We start from the raw sequence: 20,554 nt of genomic DNA, 5'->3' as shown, positions 1-20,554 counted from the left end.
TATCTGTAAGATGTTGGGGGTAGGGCTGGGGATGTGGCTCAAGCGGTAGCGCGCTTGCCTGGCATGCGTGTGGCCCGGGTTCGATCCTCAGCACCACATACCAACAAAGATATTGTGTCCGCCGAAAACTAAAAATAAATAAATAAATATTTAAAGAAAAAATTATGTTGGGGGTAAAGTTAGTTCATTAAGTACTTTCATTAGGACTTTCTAAGTAATATCGTATTCTTGGTTAAACAAATAAGGTCAGCTATATTAATTTAATTTTTTTATATATATTCTGTGATGTAGACTAAACAACAATATTCAACATCTGCATACATGTGAGTGCATGGTTTATATCTTTAGTTTGGATACTTGTGGTTTATTTTTTTTTAAATATTTTTTTTAGTTATAGATAGTTTTTTTTTTTTTTAAAGAGAGAGTGAGAGAGGGGGGGGAGAGAGAATTTTTTAATATTTATTAGTTTTTAGTTCTCAGCGGACATAACATCTTTGTTGGTATGTGGTGCTGAGGATCGAACCCGGGCCGCACGCATGCCAGGCAAGCGCGCTACCGCTTGAGCCACATCCCCAGCCCCAGTTATAGATAGTTTTATTTGCTTATTTGTACGTGGTGCTGGGGATTTAACCCAGTGCCTCACTCATGCTAGCCAAGTGCTCTACCATTGAGCTACAATCCCGTCCCATTTGTGGTTTCTTAAGAATCATATAGTAAAGGTTTTAAAAAAGTACACTTTATCAGGGTGGTAGCACGTGTCTATAATTCTAGCTATTGGGATACTGAGGCAGAGTATTGCAAATTTGTAGCCAATTTGAATTCTATGTGCAATTTCATGAGACCCAGTCTCAAATAAAATAAAAAGAGTTGGGGATGTAGCTCACTGGTAGCGTGCCCTTAGGTTCAGTCCTCAGTACCATAACAAAACCCATAGCTGGGCACAGAAACTGAGGCAAGAAGAATAAAAGTTCAGGACCAGTCTGGGCAACTTGGGGAGATCTTATTATTAATACTTAACATAGTTTTAAAAGGGGTATAATGATAGAGAATATAAAATTTTCAAAAAACACTTGTTAGTAAGTACTTAATCTCAAATCTTTCAATATATTGTATGTGCCTTGTTCCAGGAGAACCTTGGGATGTGTTGCTGGGATCCTCCCATTCTTCCATACAAATCCTTTTCCCAGGAATTGTTGATTGTGGAGTTTATTTGGGTGTTCGCCAGTAATAATGAAGTAAAGAGAGAATTCATAGCCTTTTTAAATGTGTAGTGCATGGACTCCACAAAACTTCTTGGGATTTAACTTTGAGATTCTCAAGGGTGATTAGACTCTTAAAACGTTAACAACCTAGAAGATATGGATATTGGTATGGCTGTCTGATGGAGGAATAAATACTGGCAAAGAAAGTGGAAGACACATGCTCTTTCACAATGTTTTTCCTTTTATGATCAGCAGAATCATTTTTTGTACTGTAAATTGCCCAATTCAAGTTGTAAGTTATGGTACAAATGAACATCATTATCAAAGAGGTATAGTGTTTAATTATTGGTGCAAAATAACTGTTCTAGCCAAGTCACTAGAACATTGGATAGCAAAATGGTAATCGGTTCTTTCCTGCTATAGTGATTTGACCTTATTTTAACAGGTTAACATGGGATATACTAACATATCTGGCCTAGTTTCCCCTGAAGCTGTTGAAGCTGTCATTATATATATATTGCAAAAGCAAAGTGTCTTTTCTGGCCACAATTTGTGGGTCATCTGGTTCATTTTTTTTAAAGGGTTTTGTTTTGTTTTTTAATATTTCTCAGTTGTTGAAGGATCTTTATAATTTTTTAAAATATCTTTTTAGTTGTTGTTGGACTTTTATTTTATTCATTTACTTATATGTGGTGCTGAGAACTGAACCCAGTGCTTCACATGTATGAGACACATGCTCTACCATTGAGCTACAACCCCAGCCCTGGACCTTTATTTTATTCATTTATTTATATGTAGTGTTGAGAATCGAACACAGTGCCTCACCTATGTGAGGCAAGTGCTCATTTTAGTATATGAAATAACTATTAATACCTGCTAGGGGCTTTGCAGAATAGTCTTAATTATATTCGAGTTTGATTCTGTAATGACCCCCTTTGTAATGGTAGGTAGCTCAAAATTCAATTATATATTTGGTGAGAAGTATGAGTACTGGGCTGGGGTTGTGGCTCAGTGGTAGAGCACGTGTCTCACCTAGCATGTGAGGCACTGGGTTTGATTTCTTAGCACCACATAAAAATAAATAAAGGTATAAAAATAATAACATAAAAAAAGAACCATGAGTACTATAATTATTCTGGAAATATAAAGAAATTGTGCAGGGTGCCATAATACACACCTATAATCCCAGCATCTTGGGAGGCTGAGGCAGAAGGATCACGAGTTCAAAGCCAGCCTCAGCAATTTAGCAAGGCCCTAATCAATTCGGTGAGACTCTGTCTCTAAATAAAATACAAAAAAATGCTGGGAATGTGGCTCAGTGGTTACTTGTCCCTAAGTTCAATTCTTGGCACCAAAAAAAAAAAAAAAAAAAAAAAGAAAGAAAGAAAGAAAAATTGTATTCCTTTCTAAGGAGTTCGTTATAACTCCTTACATTGACTTAAGGTTGCCTTTACTCAGTCAATACTAATAACTAACATTTACTAAACTCTTAGTGTATGTAGACACTGTTTTAAATTTGCATGTATTATGTATTCAGTTTACCCTATGAAGATGGTGTGTATTGCTGTCTTCATTTTTAGAGAAGGGGAAGCTAAGCCACAGAAAAGTTAAATAATTTGTGCAAGCTAGGCACAGTGGTACACACCTGTGATCCCCAACTACTTGGAAGGCTGAGGCTAAAGGATTCAAGTTTGAAGTCAGCCGTAACAACTTAGCGGGACCCTGTCTCAAAATAAAAAAGGGCTGGGGATGTAGCTCAGTGGTCAAATGCTTGCCTAGTACGTATAAAACTCTGGGTTCATTTCCCAGTACCACAACAACAATAAACAACAGAAACAACAAAAAACCCCAAGCTCCCATAGCTAGAGTATGGTAGAGCCAGTCTGACTCTAGAACCCAGGCTGTTTGTAACAGATAACATTAGTTTCTAACAAATTGCTGAGCTGTCAGGTTGGGAAGCCTAAGAAATGAAAGATTTGTGGGTCAATATAAAGATTTGTGGGTTACTCTATCTTTCTTACTCTCTATTCTTGTTTGACACATTTCTATTAAAAATTCACTAGTTGTCTGTAGGGTGAAGAAATGGGGAAGTGAACTTAGATCCTACTTCTTACTTCCTCTTTATTTTTGCCACCTTCTTTGCATTGCTGGCAACTCTCATAGCCATATAATTACCGCTCCACTTGCTGTGATCATATTTGTTTTTATTAATGTTACTTTTCAGGAGAGGAAGTATGGTATGATGTTTAAGAGCAAAGACTTTAGAGCCAGACTTCTTGGGTTTAAATCCCAATTCTACCACTTATTGGCTGAGTAACCTTGGCCTGATTATTTAACTGTGTCTCATCTTTTTACCTGTAGGGTAGGGTAATACAGTATCATATTGCATATGAATGTTGGGAGGATGAAATGTGTGAGTATGTGTAGTGTGTTTAGAAGAATGCATGCAGGGCATCTAGTAAGTGCTATGTAAGTGTTTTCATTATCACTGTTTTTAAAAAAAATTAAAGAAATTTAACCTTTATTTATTAGTTGTTTTATTTATTTTTATGTGGTGTTGAGGATGGAACCTAGGGCCTCACTTGTCCTAGGCAGACACTGTACCACTGAGCCACAACCCCAGACCCATAACTGTTGTTATTTGAGAACGATTTTAAGTTGAACCAGTTACTGATTTAGGCTAGGGATCAGGATCTTTAAAATTTTTTGATTGGTGCATTATATTTATACTTAATAGTGGGATTCATTATGTCATATTCATACATGATGTGTGAAGTAGTATATACCTATATTCAAAAATATTAATAGGCATTTGTAAATCATCATGATTAAGTATTATGAAGGGAGCTCTGTAAGCAAATAGCCCTGATTTCGAACTCAAAGTTAGGTGGGTCTTTATTTTCATTCCATAGGGTCGCAGTTCTAGCCAAAAATTGTAACCCCTTCAGGGTTGCAATTGAAATAAGATTTAATGTTGAAATCTAGGTGTGTATAGTGTGTTTTCTTTTTAAAAATTCTCCCAGGAAAACAGTTAAAGTATTTCATTGAATCTAAGATTCCATTTATCCCAGTTTCATAGATGTCAAAATATGAGGGGAAAATGGCTGATATGAATTGTAAGATGTCCTCGATAAAGATACATTCTGATTTTAGAGATACAAATGTGACAGAAAGTATCAGTATTGATGAAATACAATAAATCTTTGGCAAATCTGACATTGATAGCTTCTTAGAATGGAGGACTATTAGTAAGAAGCTGAAGAAATTCTGTCAGTGTGTTTTAGAGCAATCTTAGAAATGCAGATTTTGGATTCTTCATGCTATGAATGTTGAACTAGTAAATGTGCAACCTGGTGCTACAGTAGCTGCTGAGACTAGGGATCACTTGGATATTTGTCCAGTTCATGCTGTTCACATATTCTGGTGTTAGTGGTAGTGCTCTGCTGTTTGTTGGTTATAGCCTGAGTAACTATAGATCTAAGGCTGAGTAGATGAGCTGTTCATTAAAGCAATGGTCTTTGTGTGGCAGTGTAGTTTGCATAGGGGTATACGTAATGCACATGTGTGTGCATACAACTGAAGGAAAGGTTTCACAAAATAATAGCTGATACACTGCAGGGTTCTGATTCTGATAGAAGCCTCTTCTCCTTCATTATAAAAAGAAACATACTGCTCATTTTTACATTGGACTCTTAAAAATAACACTTAAGTAGTTGAAACTACCAGGGATGGAAACAGAAAATTGACTCTTATTTATTATTGTGACTTTCAGCAAGTCACCATTTTTCTTTTTCTTTTTTTTTCCACCATTTTTCTTTTTAGGATCTTTCAGCTGTAGTAATTGTGCTGTTTCTATGAATAAACTTGTTGCTATTTGAGGGAAAAAATATATATGTAAATACATATAAATATAAAAGTACAAATCAATAAAACAAATATCTTTAATCTTTTGTAGATCATCTAATTTGAAATATTTAAAGTGGATACAAAACTATTTCCGCAATGCAGACAATTAAGTGCGTTGTTGTGGGCGATGGTGCTGTTGGTAAAACATGCCTCCTGATATCCTACACAACAAACAAATTTCCATCCGAATATGTACCAACTGTAAGTATAAAGACTTTTGTCTGTTAGTGAAATGTATTATAACTTGATATCTTTAGAAATTTCTTTATGTACTGAAATTTTCTGTTTTTAAAAATCTTAATTTCTCATGGGTAAATTATATACACTTTAATTAAACAGTTAAAAAAACAGTGGGAAAGCCAGAAAGGGTGACACAAGAGTTTGCAAAGGGAGGCAAAACTCCAGTAGATAAGATTCTAAAGAGTGGTCTTGGAGAAGTATGCCCTATATCTTGAATGAGGTGACTTTTTTTGATATCTTGGCCAGTGATTGATCAATGCTTGGAGGTCTTCTGGGGTGCTCTTCAGAGTCGTGTAACTTCAGAGAAAGTAGTATGTATCTTATGGAGCTGTTTTCTTAGCAGTAATGAAGTTCTAGAGAAAACGTGTTTGGTTATGAGAGTACAGACAGAAGCCTTTGGTTGTCTTCTCATATATATATATGTATATATATATATATATATATATATATATATATATATATATATTTTAAATTAACTCCTTGTAAGAGTAGAGGTAAAATGGAGATAATGAGGATAATAAGATGAAACATATTTAGAGTGACACACACTTGTGAAAACATACTTTTGGGGATACAGTGTTTGTTTCACTTGTAAACATAAGACTTTTATTATTTGGTGTAATATCAAAAGTGGGCTTATGGGTTTTTATATGTGTATATATGGATCTCTGAGAAAAGAATAAAGAAGGGAGAGGAATAGTAAAATAAAGTTTTAAATGAACCTATTTATTATTTAGGTAAAAATAGATCTGTGAAGCACATATAATGTACCCATAGTTCCTGTTTAAGTTGTTATAAAAATAGATTTGTTATAAAATGCATATTTGTGTTCACCTATGAACTGAGATAGTATAAGATAATAGAAATTTAGAACTGAAAGCATCAAATATATCTATCACCTTATTTATCTTCTATTGATGAGGAATTCAGGCCCAACCTGGGGATGAAACTTAGATGTCTTAAGTAATCAAACACTGGTTATGAGTAGAGTCTGGAATGGATGACAAGCTTTTATGATTCCCTGTTTTTTTTTTTTTTTTGTTGTTTTGTTTTAAAGATTTATGATCCCCCCCCCCTTTTTTTTGGTTTTGTTTCACTATGTTGCGTAGGCTAAAATCTTCAACTTCTGGGTTTGAGTGATTCTCTCCTGTCTTAGCTTCCAGAGAAGCTGGGACTATAGCTGCATGCTACCATGTGCAACACTTTTCTGATTCTTATTCTAGTCTTGTATATGAGGGCTTTTTACTTTTTTTTTTTTTTTGATATTGGGAATTGAACCCAGGTATGCTCTGACACTGAGCTACATTCTTACTTTTTATTTTGAGGCAGGGTATCATCAAGTTGCTGAGGGTTATTTTTTAGGCTCTTCTTACATGTAACTTAAGAAAATAACCTATGTGGTTTAAGACTTGAAGTACAATTCATTCCATTTCCATGTGAGCCAGAATTGACGACTTTACCATTTCACTGCTGTTCTTGCTTCCAACCTTTACATTTTAACAAGCTCCAAAACAACTTATTAAAACATGAACTAGAAAATTTGAGTAGGGAGCTAAAAGGTTAAGCAGGGCTATTCTTCAAATGTGGCACACTTTCTATTTTAGAAGCATAGCTTTTCTTTTTTCAAAAAATTGATTAAAATCATTTAATTTAGACATTTTTATTGTACTTTGGCAAAATTACAGTTACATATTAAAACATTGCTTTTTAAAAAAAATTGTTATTTATTTATTTATTTTTATGTGGTGCTGGGGATCAAATCTAGTGCCTCACATGTGTAGGCAAGCGCTCTACCACTGAGCCACAACCTCAGCCCCCAAACATTGCTTTTTGGTTGTAAACGAATTCAGAGGAATCCATGGATTAATATTGGGTCTTTGCCCACTTACCATTACCTTCCATTTTCACAAATAACTTAGTACAACCAATTATATATACCTAATATATATCTAGTCAAAGACGATATCTTAGGTCATGTAGCTTGTACCCAATAACATGAATTTTTACTATATTTTCTGGTGCCAGGTATCAAATGCAGGGCTTCACACATGCTGACAAATGCTCTGTCATTGTCCTATACTCCCAGCCCAACATGAATTTCACTATGAAATTCTAAATAAATAATCTGTCAGCTTTTTCTTTCACACTTTCCTGGAGAACTTTACTACATCTCTTTTGTGGGCTTTTTTGCCACAAGGCTCTTCTCCTCTGAGACCCTGAAAGAAAAAAAGATTATCATGGATCTAGGAGATTTTAATTCTAGTTTAAAAGGAAATGGTCTAGGAAGAAAAACTTCCTTAGAAAGCAGATTGAACCTTGAAGTAAACTGTTATCTTAAATGTTTCTGACTTGAATAGGATCATTTTGCTTAAGTAGGGGCTCCTCCCATGATACCTATAACCCTTTTGTGGCTCTTTATCTAGTCTGCTGGGGTAGAGCAGCCATCCCAGGTTACTTTTTCCTAGAACCGTTTAGTTCATGCAAGGGTTTGGTTGGCAAGGTTGGTTATATAAGGAAGATTGACTAAAGGAGGATTAGGATTAAGTCTTAGGAAGGAGGCTGGGGTTGTAGCTCAGTGGTAGAGCCCTTGCCTATCGTGTGAGGCACTGGGTTCGATTCTCAGCACTACATATAAATAAATAAAGGTCCATTGACAACTTAAAAAAAAATATATATATATATATATGAATGATAAATTTTAGGAAGGAAACGTTGCCTTAGGAACAGTCCTGTTCCATTTTGACCCACCCTTCACACACTAACAATGGTGTATTGTTTTGTTTTTAGGTTTTTGACAACTATGCAGTCACAGTTATGATTGGTGGAGAGCCATATACTCTGGGACTTTTTGATACTGCAGGTGAAAACTTACTGTCTTTTATAATGTAATAGTTTAAGCTATTATAAATTTTATAATGTAATAGTTATTGATTTTTTTTTGACATTTGGGAAATTTATACATAGCAAATCATTTACCTTATGTTAATAGTTAGCAGGATTGAATATAATGACCAAAGAGCAGTCCCAGACCTGGGAGGACTACTAGGAGTTTAGAGTATGCTGATGGATGGTGTGGTAGGAGATCAAATAGAGCAGACTGCATTAGAGAAGCTCTAATTGAACTAACACCTTGCAGAAATTTGGGAACTATGTTGATGGTTGGGGAGTAACTAAGGGAATGAATTCAGAGGAAAAATGACTATTGATTGTCTCACTTCATTCCTACCTTCCCCTTTTTTAGTGCCTAGAGTTTCCTAAATATGCCCAAGGTTGTAATTTTGTAAACCATTATGATTGCTTTCATTTGAAGGTTTATGTAGTATGGAGTATAGTATGTGTTTAGAAAGCTGCTTATAGTAAGTAGCTTGTTATTTTATACTGTATCTGAAAATAGTTTTACAGGTGAACCAATATTTACCTTACAGTATTTACATTTGTTTTCAGCTGTCAAGATTATAAGAACAAACTATCTGCTTCCTTGAATGTACCTTACTCTTCAGTGTCCTCAGTTTTATTTTCTACTTGTTTTTAACAGTGGCTACATGTCTTAATTTCTGACTTCTCTCTCTAGTCTCTTATGAACTCAACCTAAAAGAAATCTTAGAAAAGTGATCTTTCAATTTATAGGAATTCTAAACTGTCTTCTTTTTATGAGTTAATTCTGCCATTGTCTGTCAGCTCTCATGGAGTGTGTTTACGCCCACTTTGAGGAAATGTCTGGATTTAATTGGGAGGGTGAAATGGAAAGATAATAGAAAACAGTTTAGAGAAAATTTTAATGACTTGTAAGTAGTAAAAGTAATAGCATATTAGAGGCAACTTGGAAAATAGAGAAAACAGTGACCTATAATCTCATGATAGGCGAAGGACGTTTTCTGTATGCCTTTGGAGGAATTGGTATGCTGAAAAAAGACAATTTATGGCTACTTGTGATTGAAAATTAAATTTTGCTTCCAGACTTCCAAGCTTATTTTTGTAAACCTTTACATTTTAATACCACTTTAAAAAGTTTTGTGGATGTATAATGCAATAAAATTCAATCATTTTAAGTATTCAGTTTGAGTTTTACATTCACCATAATCAAGATATATAACTTTTTTATCATCCTAAAAAGTTTTCTTGTGCCCTTTTACAGTCCATTTTTTTCTTCTTTGAACTGACCTCAGACAACCATAGATCTTCTTTTTGGTTTCTATAGTTTGCTTTTCTAGTATTTCATGTATCTGGAATGAAATAATGTATAGTTTTTGTGTTTGACTACTTTCATTTGGCATGTTTGTGAGAGCCATCAATGTTGTGTGTATCAATAGTTTCTCTTTATTGCTGAGTAGTTTTCCATTCTACGGGTATACCATTTACAAGTTGATGGATGTCTGGGTTCCAGGTTTAAGCTGTGCTGTGCTGTGAACTGCTTCCATATTTTAGCTGCTATAAATACGAGTGTTTGAATACCTCCTTGAGACCTTGCTTTCAATTCTTTTGGGTATATACCCAGAAATGGAGTTGTTAGATCATGTGATAATTCTATTTTTAATTTTTTGAGCAACCTGTTTTCCACAGCGCAGTGCCATTTTATGTTCCTGCCAACTATGCACAAGGATTCAGTTTCTCCACATCCTTGCCAACACTTAATGTTTTTTTTTTTTTTTTCTTTTGATACTAGTCATCCTAATGTGTATAAGATATTATAGTGTAGGGTTTTGTTTGTTTGTTTGTTTGTTTTGAGATGGGGTCTTTTTATGTTGCACAGCCTGGTCATGAACTTCTGGGTTCAATAGAACTTGCTGTCTCGGCCTTCTAAATAGTTGGAACTCTAGGCACATGCTGCCACATCTGACTTCATTATAGTTTTGACTTGATCACTAATGATTTGTGATCTTGAGCATCTTTTCATACATTCATTAACTGTTTACATGTCTTCTTTGGAGAAATGTTTATTTTAGTTCCTTGCCCTCTAAAAAAAAAAAAAAGTCTTTTTTTTTTTAAATAATGTGCTGAGGATAAAACTCAGTGCCTCACACATGCCAGGCAAACATTCTGCCACTGAGCTACAACCCCACCCCTCTTTGCCCTTTTTTGAAATGTTTTTTTTGGTTTTGAGTTTCGGGATGTCTCGTAGATTCTGGATATTAATTCTTTATCAGATATGTGTGATTTGCATATATTTTTGTGGAAACTTTTACTCCTTCGATACTGGCCTCCCCTCCACAACCCTTTTCCAAGCTAGGGATTAAGTCCAGGGGATATACCACTGAGCTCTACTCCCAACCTTGGTATTGTCTTTTTTTTTTTTTTTAATATATTTTTAATTGTAGATGGACACAATACCCTTATTTTGTTTGTTTAGTTTTGTGTGATTCTGGGGATCGAACCCAGGGCCTCACATGTTCTAGGTAAGTACTCCACTGCTGAGCTGCAACCCCAGCCCCTTGATGTTGTTGTTTGATACATAAACATTTTAAATTGTCATGAAGTCCAGTTTGTTGTTTGGTTGCCTGTGCCTTTGTTATTTATAAAAAAATCATTGCCATGGGGCTGGGTTGTGGCTTAGCGGTAGAGTGCTCGCGTATTGCTTGTGAGGCTCTGGGTTCCATCCTGAGTACCACATATAAATAAATAAAAATAAATAAATAAATAAATAAATAAATAAATAAATAAATAAATAAAGGTATTGTGTCCAGCTATAACTAAAAAAAAAATTATTGCCATGTCCAATGCTATGAAGCTTTTAATTTTTATTATTTATAAAATTATATATTTTTTCTATTCCTTCCAAATAATTCTTTTATTTATTTATTTATTTTTTAATATTTATTTTTTAGTTTTCGGAGGACATCACATCTTTGTTTGTATGTGGTACTGAGGATCGAACCCGGGCTGCACGCATGCCAGGCGAGCGCGCTACCGCTTGAGCCACATCCCCAGCCCCAAAATAATTCTTTTAAAAAAATTTGATAATTGGCATTTATTTATTTATTTATTTATTTATTTATTTATTTATTTATTTATTTATTTATGGTGCCGAGACTCGAACCCAGTGCCTCGTGCATGCCAGGCAAGTGCGCTACCACTGAGCCATAACCCCAGCCCCCAAATAATTATTTGGGATATTTGAAGGGATTGTATCGAATCTGTAGGTTCCTTTGGGTAGCGTTGACATCTTAATATTGTCTGGGGCTGGGGTTGTGGCTCAGCGGTAGAGCGCTGGCCTAGTGTTTGTGAGGCCCAGGGTTCGATCCCTAAAATAAATATATTGTGTCCAACTACAACTAAAAAATAAATATAAAAAACAAACAAACAAAAAAACCCAATGTTACGTCTTCTGATCCATGAGTGTGGAATGTGTTCTCACTTATTTATGTCTTCTTTTTTTTCTTTTAGCAGTTTTGTAATTTTCACTCTACTAATCTTTCTTCTCTTTTGGTTAATTCCTAAGTATTTTATTCTTTTTGAGTATCCATTGATTCTTGCCATTTTCCCCCCAGGTCTTCTCAGTTTCAGATACTGGTCTTCTATGAACATATTAACTATACATATTATTTACTTTGATAGTCATGAGAAGTAATGGATTTTATCAGCAGAGTTTGAGATTTTTGTTCCCTCAAGTGGTTTCACTATGATTGCTTCTTAGATATGACTAGGACTGATTTTTAACCACATCTGTAGCAACAGTTTATTGTTATTGCATTATTGTTAAATTACTACTAATGGACACAATGATTGGAATTAGTTAAGTGAGAATATTGCCCCCAAGTATTTTATTACTAAACCATTCTATAAGTCTAAAAAAAAATATGACTTTTCATTAGATAATTTGCTTTCTGGCTAATGGTTAGTGTGTTGTTAAGCTGCATGCTTTATCTGTTGACTGACTTGTGATTTTAACATAAGAACACCAAAATTCAGTTGCTGAATTCTCTCCAATTTTTTGCTTTAGGGCAAGAGGATTATGACAGATTACGACCGCTGAGTTATCCACAAACAGATGTATTTCTAGTCTGTTTTTCAGTGGTCTCTCCGTCCTCATTTGAAAATGTGAAAGAAAAGGTAAGTTGGTAAGATACTCTTCTCCTGAAAAAGGGCTTCACAATTTGTGTTGATCTGTCATAAACAAACTTTGGAGGCTTTTAGGTTAACAAAGGTCTATTTAAAATACCTTTTCTTTAGTGGGTGCCTGAGATAACTCACCACTGTCCAAAGACTCCTTTCTTGCTTGTCGGGACCCAAATTGATCTCAGAGATGACCCATCTACTATTGAGAAACTTGCCAAGAACAAACAGAAGCCTATCACTCCAGAAACTGCTGAAAAGCTGGCCCGTGATCTGAAGGCTGTCAAGTATGTGGAGTGTTCTGCACTCACACAGGTAAGGACTGTGGTGAACCTATGTTTCTTTATGGTTGAGAGTTGCTTGTAGCATTGAGATGCAGAGATAATTTCTAACAGTGGTCAACAGTCCTCAAAGCTTCCCAGGAAGAATACGATTGGCTTCATACATTGTATGTTGTTTTGCTGGAGGCCTCTGGGTTTATGGAGAACATTATTAGTCTCTAAAGCTCTTGCATTGGTGGGTTCCCATGTTGTTTTACTGAATGATTTGAAGTGGTCAAGTCTGTTTAAAAACAAACAAACAAACAAACAAAATAAGAACAAAAAACTTTCAGGAGAGGTCCAGACTTATGGGAGAGAATACAAATGACTTTTTTTCTCTTTAGAGGCTTAAATTTTCATTTAAATATATCTGGGGTTTTTTTTTGGCCAATTTTGACAAAATTGATGCTATATTGTTTCTGGGGCAATTCAATTGGGGCAGAGAATCAGTTAAAATATTTTGAGACTTTTCGGGTCAGAAGAGGCTCCCTTGGCTATTTCTGCCATAGTCCTCAAGCATGCTTCATGTAGTGTCACTATTCCTGTCTTTTTGGAGGCATTCCTTCCTCATGCTGATCTCTTCTGGCCATTTCTTAGTGCTTTGGATTTCTCCTAATAGTTAATGGGAACTCAGGTTCTGAGGACAGGAAGCAATGAGTGGGAGAGTTGTAAAACATTTATATACTTCAGTATCTTTACCTTTTTGTTATTGCCGATCCCCTCCTTGGAGTATTGTTTTGCGGGCAAAGGAAAGAATTATGGAAATAATGAGCACAGAGCTCTATCGTCTACTGGTACTGGTGCTTTGAAATTTGAACAATGAGAAGACATGCCTGATAATGTAGAAGTTACTAATAATTGTATTAAACCCACTTATATTTATTATCATGCTTTTTAGGTAATTGTTTTTATTAAGTTTTTAAAAAACACTATTGGATTCTTGATTATAAGGGTAAGTGGCATATATAATTATGTATATTATATTTGCATTAGGTATTTAGTATATAGGACCTAACACATAATTTAGTGTTTCCCATTTTTGCTTGGTTGGATATTTAAAGATAATACTTTTATGTTGGGTGTGGTGGCACCCACCTGTAATCCCAAATGACTGAGGAGGCTGAGGCAGGAGGATTGCAAGTTTGAGGCTAGCCTCAGCAACTTAATAAGACCCTGTCTTAAGAAAAGATCTGGGGATGTAGCTCAGTGATAAAGCATCATTGCATTCAGTCCTCAGTACCTGCCCTTTTATGCTTAACTGGATATTACCCAGAATAACTTCAAGTCCTACTATCAGACGATTTGAACACATTTTGCTAAACCCAGTTTTCCCAAGCTATTTAATGCTATTGTAAAAGCAAATATTTAGATGTCCAGAAGAATTTATATTTCTTATACAACACAGATGACAATTAAAAAAAAAAAAGCCTCATTGCATTTCCTAGAAAAGTGTCCCAGTATGTATTATTGGGTGAGGCGAGAGGGATGTGTGTGGAACATCCACCTCAGAGTTGGACACCACAGACTCTATTTCATGTCCTATGTTGCTAGATATGGGCTGTTTTTGGGAAAATGGAGGCAATAGGCCACATGGACCTAGTTTTAGATCACTGATGAAGCTTGTTTTAGATAATTAGATGCTTCACTTAAGATTTGTACATTGTGAACAGGTGTACATAGTGAATCACTTTGCAGAGAATAAGTTTAGAAGGGTATAGGAGATACTTTTTTTTTTTTTAAGAGAGAGAGAGAGAGAGAGAGAGAGAGAGAGAATTTTTAATTTAATATTTATTTTTTAGTTCTCGGCGGACACAACATCTTTGTTGGTATGTGGTGCTGAGGGTCGAACCCGGGCCGCACGCATGCCAGGCGAGCGCGCTACCGCTTGAGCCACATCCCCAGCCCAACTTTTTTTTTTTTTTTTAACAGATTCTGAAGCTAGACATTGAAGCAAGAGAAGATAGAAAATGGGTTCTGTGATTGTGTATATGAATGAGAACTTTCAGGACTGCAGATTCACTAAAACTAAACTCTATGTAAACAGATAGTGGGTAAAGTCAAGATTAGTTTGGTTTCTAATGTATTTATGCTTTGTCCATAATAAGAAAGGATTTCCTTCTTGTTATGGATTATACCCTAATTTCTAATGATCTTCCTCCTTTTTTTTTTTAAATAAAGTTTATTTCCTTTTCTACCTCTCACTTTTATATTTGACTATGAGGATTTGTTTCTAGATGTATAGAAAGAATTGTAGAGGAACTTTTAAGTTTTGTATAGCATTTCTTTTATGAAAATAAGGTAGAAAGAAGATAACTTTTTAGTCTCTTTCCCTCTTTTTAAGTACTGATTACTGTCTTGCTATTTTTTTTTTTTTTTTAATCTAATGGAATGTGTGAGTACCATTCCTCTGAGACACCATTGTGGGGTAAGGGTGTGAGAAGGAAAACACCTTTTGGGGCTCACAACCATTGGAGCTGTGTTCTGGGACTTTTGGGGACATTTTTACCTGGGATCAAATTGACCTAAAGAACATGTGAAACTGCTTTGGGTGGTAAACTTGTGGCTTCGGATTTAGGTGAGTTTAGATGAATCTATAGATCTGGGCCCAGGTACCACTACTACCAAGTCACACTGTCATGGTGGAGTTTCTGGCTGAGGTGTAAGTGTATTTCTACATCTTAATCGCTGTAGATCTGAGAATATTATTTGTTTTCACTCCATGCTTTATGCCCTGATACCATGCAGACATCTTAAAGCACCGACTGCTTGCTAAAACTCATTCTAGGACCCCATTCTTTGTTTTCTTATGATTCGGGTGGTGGTTACTTGCTCTAATAACATTGCTGAATAACTGAAGTGTATGCTGTTTCTAGAGTCCATTCATTAAGACTCCTCTCAGTTGCTACTGTTGCACAGTGAACACTTCTAAATTAACTTTTTTGTTCTAAGAAAATGATTTACTCTGAAAGTCTGATTAATCCCATCCAGATATATCACTGAATCTAGAAACATGAAGCATGCCTGTTAGTTGCTATTTGTGTCCTTCAGTTATTCAGGGGCTGAATTCACATAAGCCTGAAATTGCAATAGATTTATTTCCAAAGTATGTGTGCCATTCTTTCCATAGTAATACTAGGAGATTTTACGAGGCTTAATTTTCCAACACAAGTATCTTGTGTTTATATATCCATTCTTCTTCCTGGGCATTATTTACATTAAAATGTTGTAATATTAGATTTCATTGTATGATCATTTTAGAAATCAAAATAGTGCACTTTCATAAAAATTGTTGTCTTGAGTGCTCAGTTAACCTTTTTTTGAGGTGAAGTTCCTGTTCAGTTATATACTTTCCCAATATTGAGTTCAAGATCTAACATTGTGGCATTTATTTTTCTAAAAGCACATTGCTTCTGTGAATTCAGCTCATTTAATCCAGACTGCTATTGTATCTGCTAGTCTTTCTAATCCTCTAACCTGGCTGCTATTCTCTCTCCTCCCCTCTGTCTTGTAGAGAGGTCTGAAGAATGTGTTTGATGAGGCTATCCTAGCTGCCCTCGAGCCTCCGGAAACTCAACCCAAAAGGAAGTGCTGTATATTCTAAACTGTTTTCTCCTTCCCCTCTTTGCTGCTGCTTTCTGTCCCACTACTGTAGAAAATTAATTTAAAAACAAAGGAATAAAATCATCCTGTTTGAAAGCCTCTGCGTCTTTTTACTCACCACCTTAGAGCAATCTCTGTATTAGTTTTTGATCAACAATGCAATATCTTAATAGACTATTTTTTGTGATCAGTAGTCAAGTTGGGCTTGTTTAACTTTCTGCTGCTTGAGTTGCCTGATGCTCAGAGCTTTTTGGTTTGAAATTACTGTTGCAAAAGGGAATGTGGTCTGGCATTAAGAATGTCCTCTTGGAGAAAATAAGAAGAGTTTTTAACACTTCTAGATCTTAGTTCTAGATGGAGAAAGCAACACAAACATCTTTTTACTCTTATGATCAATTGTTAATTGTAATTGCATGATGAACTTTATGGAAAAAGGGTGACTTGCTAGTAGAGTGTAATGGGGAAGGGAGGATTCTTTTCTGGTTTTCCTTTGTGTAGTGAAACTTTGTGTTGCTGTTGCTTTGGCTGTCTGTGCTGTAGTGGAGTATTTGTCAGTGTGGGGTGGGGAAGATATTGATGTATCTGCTACTGCTTTATGAGTTCATTTGTTACATTATCTTTTAAGAATAGCTTCCATTTTAATAGTTGATTCAAGGTTTGTTAACATTGAGATGTAAAGCTACCACCTTTATATTTTCTTGCTTCTGATTTATTGTTGTGAGGGAAACATACAATTGTGGTTACCTTTAAATTTTGAAATTAAAAATATACAATTGTTTGTATAAATGGCTGATGAAGCTTTATTCCTGTTGCATTGACTGGCTCTAACTACAGATGTATCAGGTACCCATCTCTTTGCTTCCTTGAATCCCCTTGGTTCTAATTGGTGGGATAAAGGGAGTTCAAAGTGAATATCTACGCAGCTGCCATAACTGTGCTCTTTGCCTGTGCCTTCCATACAGTAAGGATGCCACTGCCTGGGTGGCCTCTCAGTCCTTTTTCACATCCAGCTGTTTCATTTGAATGCAGAGCTGCTGCCCTGTTTCTATGTGAAATGTTTCAGTGGCACGTTAACAAAACTCATTGAATGAGCAAATGTGCTTGTTTGCTTTTTGTGACATACATTGGTCTGTAAAAACTTGTATGAAGGGACCATTGTCTTACACATGAGTATCTGTTCCTCTGCTCTGGCATTGCTGAATCCTTCCAGTGCCCTGCCTGGACAAAACTTGGTGAAGTGAGACTTTGATGTTGATATTCAGGGTTGTTCTTAATGTTTCTTCATTTGCCCACTCTTGAAGGTTTGACTGTTTTGAAAACTTGAACTCCAACTCTATTATACTGAAAATCAGACTGCCGATTTCTTCTTTCTACCCCTTTTCAGAAAGGCCTAAAGAATGTGTTTGATGAAGCAATATTGGCTGCCCTGGAGCCTCCAGAACCGAAGAAGAGCCGCAGGTGTGTGCTGCTATGAACATCTCTTCAGAGTCCTTTCTGCACAGCTGGTGTCGGCATCATACTAAAAGCAATGTTTAAATCAAACTAAAGATTAAAAATTAAAATTCGTTTCTGCAATAATGACAAATGCCCTGCACCTACCCACATGCACTCATGTGAGACAAGGCCCATAGGTATGCCCCCCCACCCTGCCATACTAGTTAATTTTGAGTAATTGTGTATTGTCAGAAAGTGATAAGTACTAGTTTTTGTTGTTTAAAAAAAAAAAAAAAACAAAAAACAAAAAAAACCAAACCACTTTTTTTTTGTTGTTGTTTGTTTGTTTAAGAGCAAGGCATGCTTGTGATGACTTTGTAACAGACTAATTTGTTAAAGCTGTTCCCTGGTTCCAACCTGGAGAGTAATGAGTAATCTGGGACACTTTTGCCCCTCCCCCCTTTTGGTTGGGGGGGGGGGAGTGTGTGTGGGGTTTATTTTTTAGTCTTTTTTTTTTTTTTTTTTTTTTTTTTTTTTAATTAACTGATGGACAGCCCTTAGGAGAGGAGGACAAATTGATTCCACATTCCACTTCCTAGATCTAGTTTAGAAAATGTGTTCCCCACCTGGTGCTCTTAGGAAGGAGTATAGTAAATGCCTCATTTAATAATATACTCCTTTTTGAAAGTTGCCTTTTCTCTCCACCCTTGAGTAGATCCAGTATTTGATGAAATTCATGAAAATGGGTGGCAGCTGTCTTGCCCCTCCTCTTTTCTAGGATGCACTCTATATGTGACTGTGACATTCAAGGAAATTTGTTTGCCATTTGCTGTTTTTTTTTTTTTTGGGGGGGGGGAGGGTTCATTTCTAACTTCTTTCATTGATAAATGAAGAAAAGTATTGCACCTTTTGAAATACACCAAATGAATTTGGTTTGTAATTAAAAAACATTTTTTTCCCCTGTCAGTCATTGTTTTATATACTTAGCATAGATTTGCAACTCACTGTGTGGTGGTCCTAGAACCCAGCTGAAGACCTGACACACAGAAGAACTATGAGGGGTGGTGCTAGAAGACAGATACCTGCAGGATGATTGGCATCCTTTCAGGTTTGATGCTTCATGAAGAAGCTGGTGGTGGATGGGGTGGGAGAACATTTACCAACAAGGGGATTGACCAGTTGGGAATCCCCTTATTTCTGTTTTGCATATGAGCCCCCCCAGCCCACTGATATTCTTTAATGAAAATCATGGTGAGAGTCTTGATTGTGGAGACTCTTCATAAGTGTTAATAGGGATTTTTTTTCCAGCTTATTTGGTTGCAGTTTCCAGTTTTTAAAAATGTTTAGATAATCTTTTTCCACCTTCCCCAAATCCTAAAACTTGTAGATTCATTAGTGTTGAACCAATGCTTTTTCCTGTCTCAATTCTTTGTATATGCATTCTTTTCAGATGTATTAAACAAACAAAAACCCTTCACAAGCCAGCCTGAGGGTTGTTATTTTCCCTCCGCCTCTTATTTTTCAGGTATTTAGGAGTGGGAACTTGACTCTTTCATAGCACCAAATTCTAACAAATTTTGAAGTAAGATTTTAAAGCTTTATTATTTTTGTTTCTTTACTGGCATTCACTTTGAGATATTTTCCCCTCTGTATGTTTAGGTTTGTGCCTTTTCCCTAAGTTTGACAGGCAGCCCAGAAACTACTTTCCTTACACTAAATAGGTAAGCATCAGTTCTTAGTGCAGAACTGTTCAGGAAGCTCACTGCTGTGTTGTTGGAAGGAAATGTTAGCACATCTCTAATCATTAATTGGAAAGCAGCCAGTTTGCCCTAGGTTATCTGCATTAGTAGTTCTCAAATTTGACTAGTAACTTAACTAGAGTGCAGCTTGAGCATTAGAATTTTAAAAATTTTCCAGATATTTCTAAAGTACAGCTAAGTTTGAGAACCAGTGCTCCTAGGTTGTTGTCCCAATCTGTGACTCTCAGATTTTATTTTAGATTATTGTGAATCTGAATCACTGATTCTTCCTTCCATCTCCCTTCTCCCCAGTGTTAGGTATCAAACCCAGGGCTTTACTCATGCCAGGCAAGTACATCTCATCCTTCTGAAGCATCTTCTTTAGATGGCAAGAATAGTATATTTACTCTAAGGGCTCTATATGGACCTGTATGAGAATCTTAAAACCTTAATTCATCTAAGGTTGGTAGTTCGGTTTGATAGTTCTCCGTAGGGAGTTATATTTGCCATAATTCCTACGATTTCATACTGTGCTAGAATTAAGCAGGGTTGTCTGGGAAGGGGTTAGGAAGAGGCACATCTAAACTTTATACCAGTTTTAAACCAATGTATCATATTTATTGTTGACTATACGAGACAGAGGTATCTGGATCTTACTTGATACCCTGGAGATCAGAGACGTGTATCCTTACTTGTAGGTCCTTAATTATTACTGTACCCCTGATTTAGGGCAGTGTTGGACCTAAGATATGGCTCTGAAAGTAGTCATTGGATGGATACATGATTTTAAGAATGAATGAGTCAAGTAAAGTACATAGATCACATGGCTGGGTTGATGAATTATGCATGCATCAGAACAAGGGTAATGAAGAATAATTTGACTTCTGCATATCAAAAGAACATGGGTAGCGAGCAGATAAAGAGAGCATGGTTTTCTATTTAAATATTGTTTTCTCATTGACTCAATAAATTGTTCAAATTGTTTATAGTAGATAAGTGATGTTGCCCAGGGAGTGTGGTTTAGAGGTTGGAAAAGGATCATTGTGAACAGGATTATTGCAGA

General features: G+C 35.9%; 1 protein-coding gene across 6 annotated transcripts in view; it reads left to right on the top strand.

The window, feature by feature from the left end:
* CDC42 (cell division cycle 42) overlaps positions 1–18,454 on the top strand; it is a 40,237-nt gene extending 21,783 nt beyond the window's left edge. For 5 of the 6 annotated variants that reach the window (XM_081308684.1, XM_081308687.1, XM_081308683.1 and 2 more), the window contains 5 exons: positions 5,158–5,309; positions 8,136–8,208; positions 12,286–12,395; positions 12,516–12,713; positions 17,703–18,454. In XM_081308684.1, coding sequence (XP_081164810.1) covers positions 5,205–5,309; positions 8,136–8,208; positions 12,286–12,395; positions 12,516–12,713; positions 17,703–17,792 — 576 coding nt within the window. In that variant the 5' untranslated portion in view covers positions 5,158–5,204 and the 3' untranslated portion in view covers positions 17,793–18,454. Of the gene's footprint in view, positions 1–5,157; positions 5,310–8,135; positions 8,209–12,285; positions 12,396–12,515; positions 12,714–16,229 lie in introns of all 6 variants that reach the window. The other variant, XM_081308688.1, reaches the window with a different exon arrangement.
* The last annotated feature ends 2,100 nt before the right edge of the window (positions 18,455–20,554 follow it).

This window comes from Spermophilus citellus (assembly GCF_964194105.1).
Source record: "Spermophilus citellus genome assembly, chromosome: 9".
NCBI classification, from domain to species: domain Eukaryota; kingdom Metazoa; phylum Chordata; class Mammalia; order Rodentia; family Sciuridae; genus Spermophilus; species Spermophilus citellus.
Note: the sequence above shows the minus strand (reverse complement) of the source record. Positions and strands in the feature narration are given on the sequence as shown.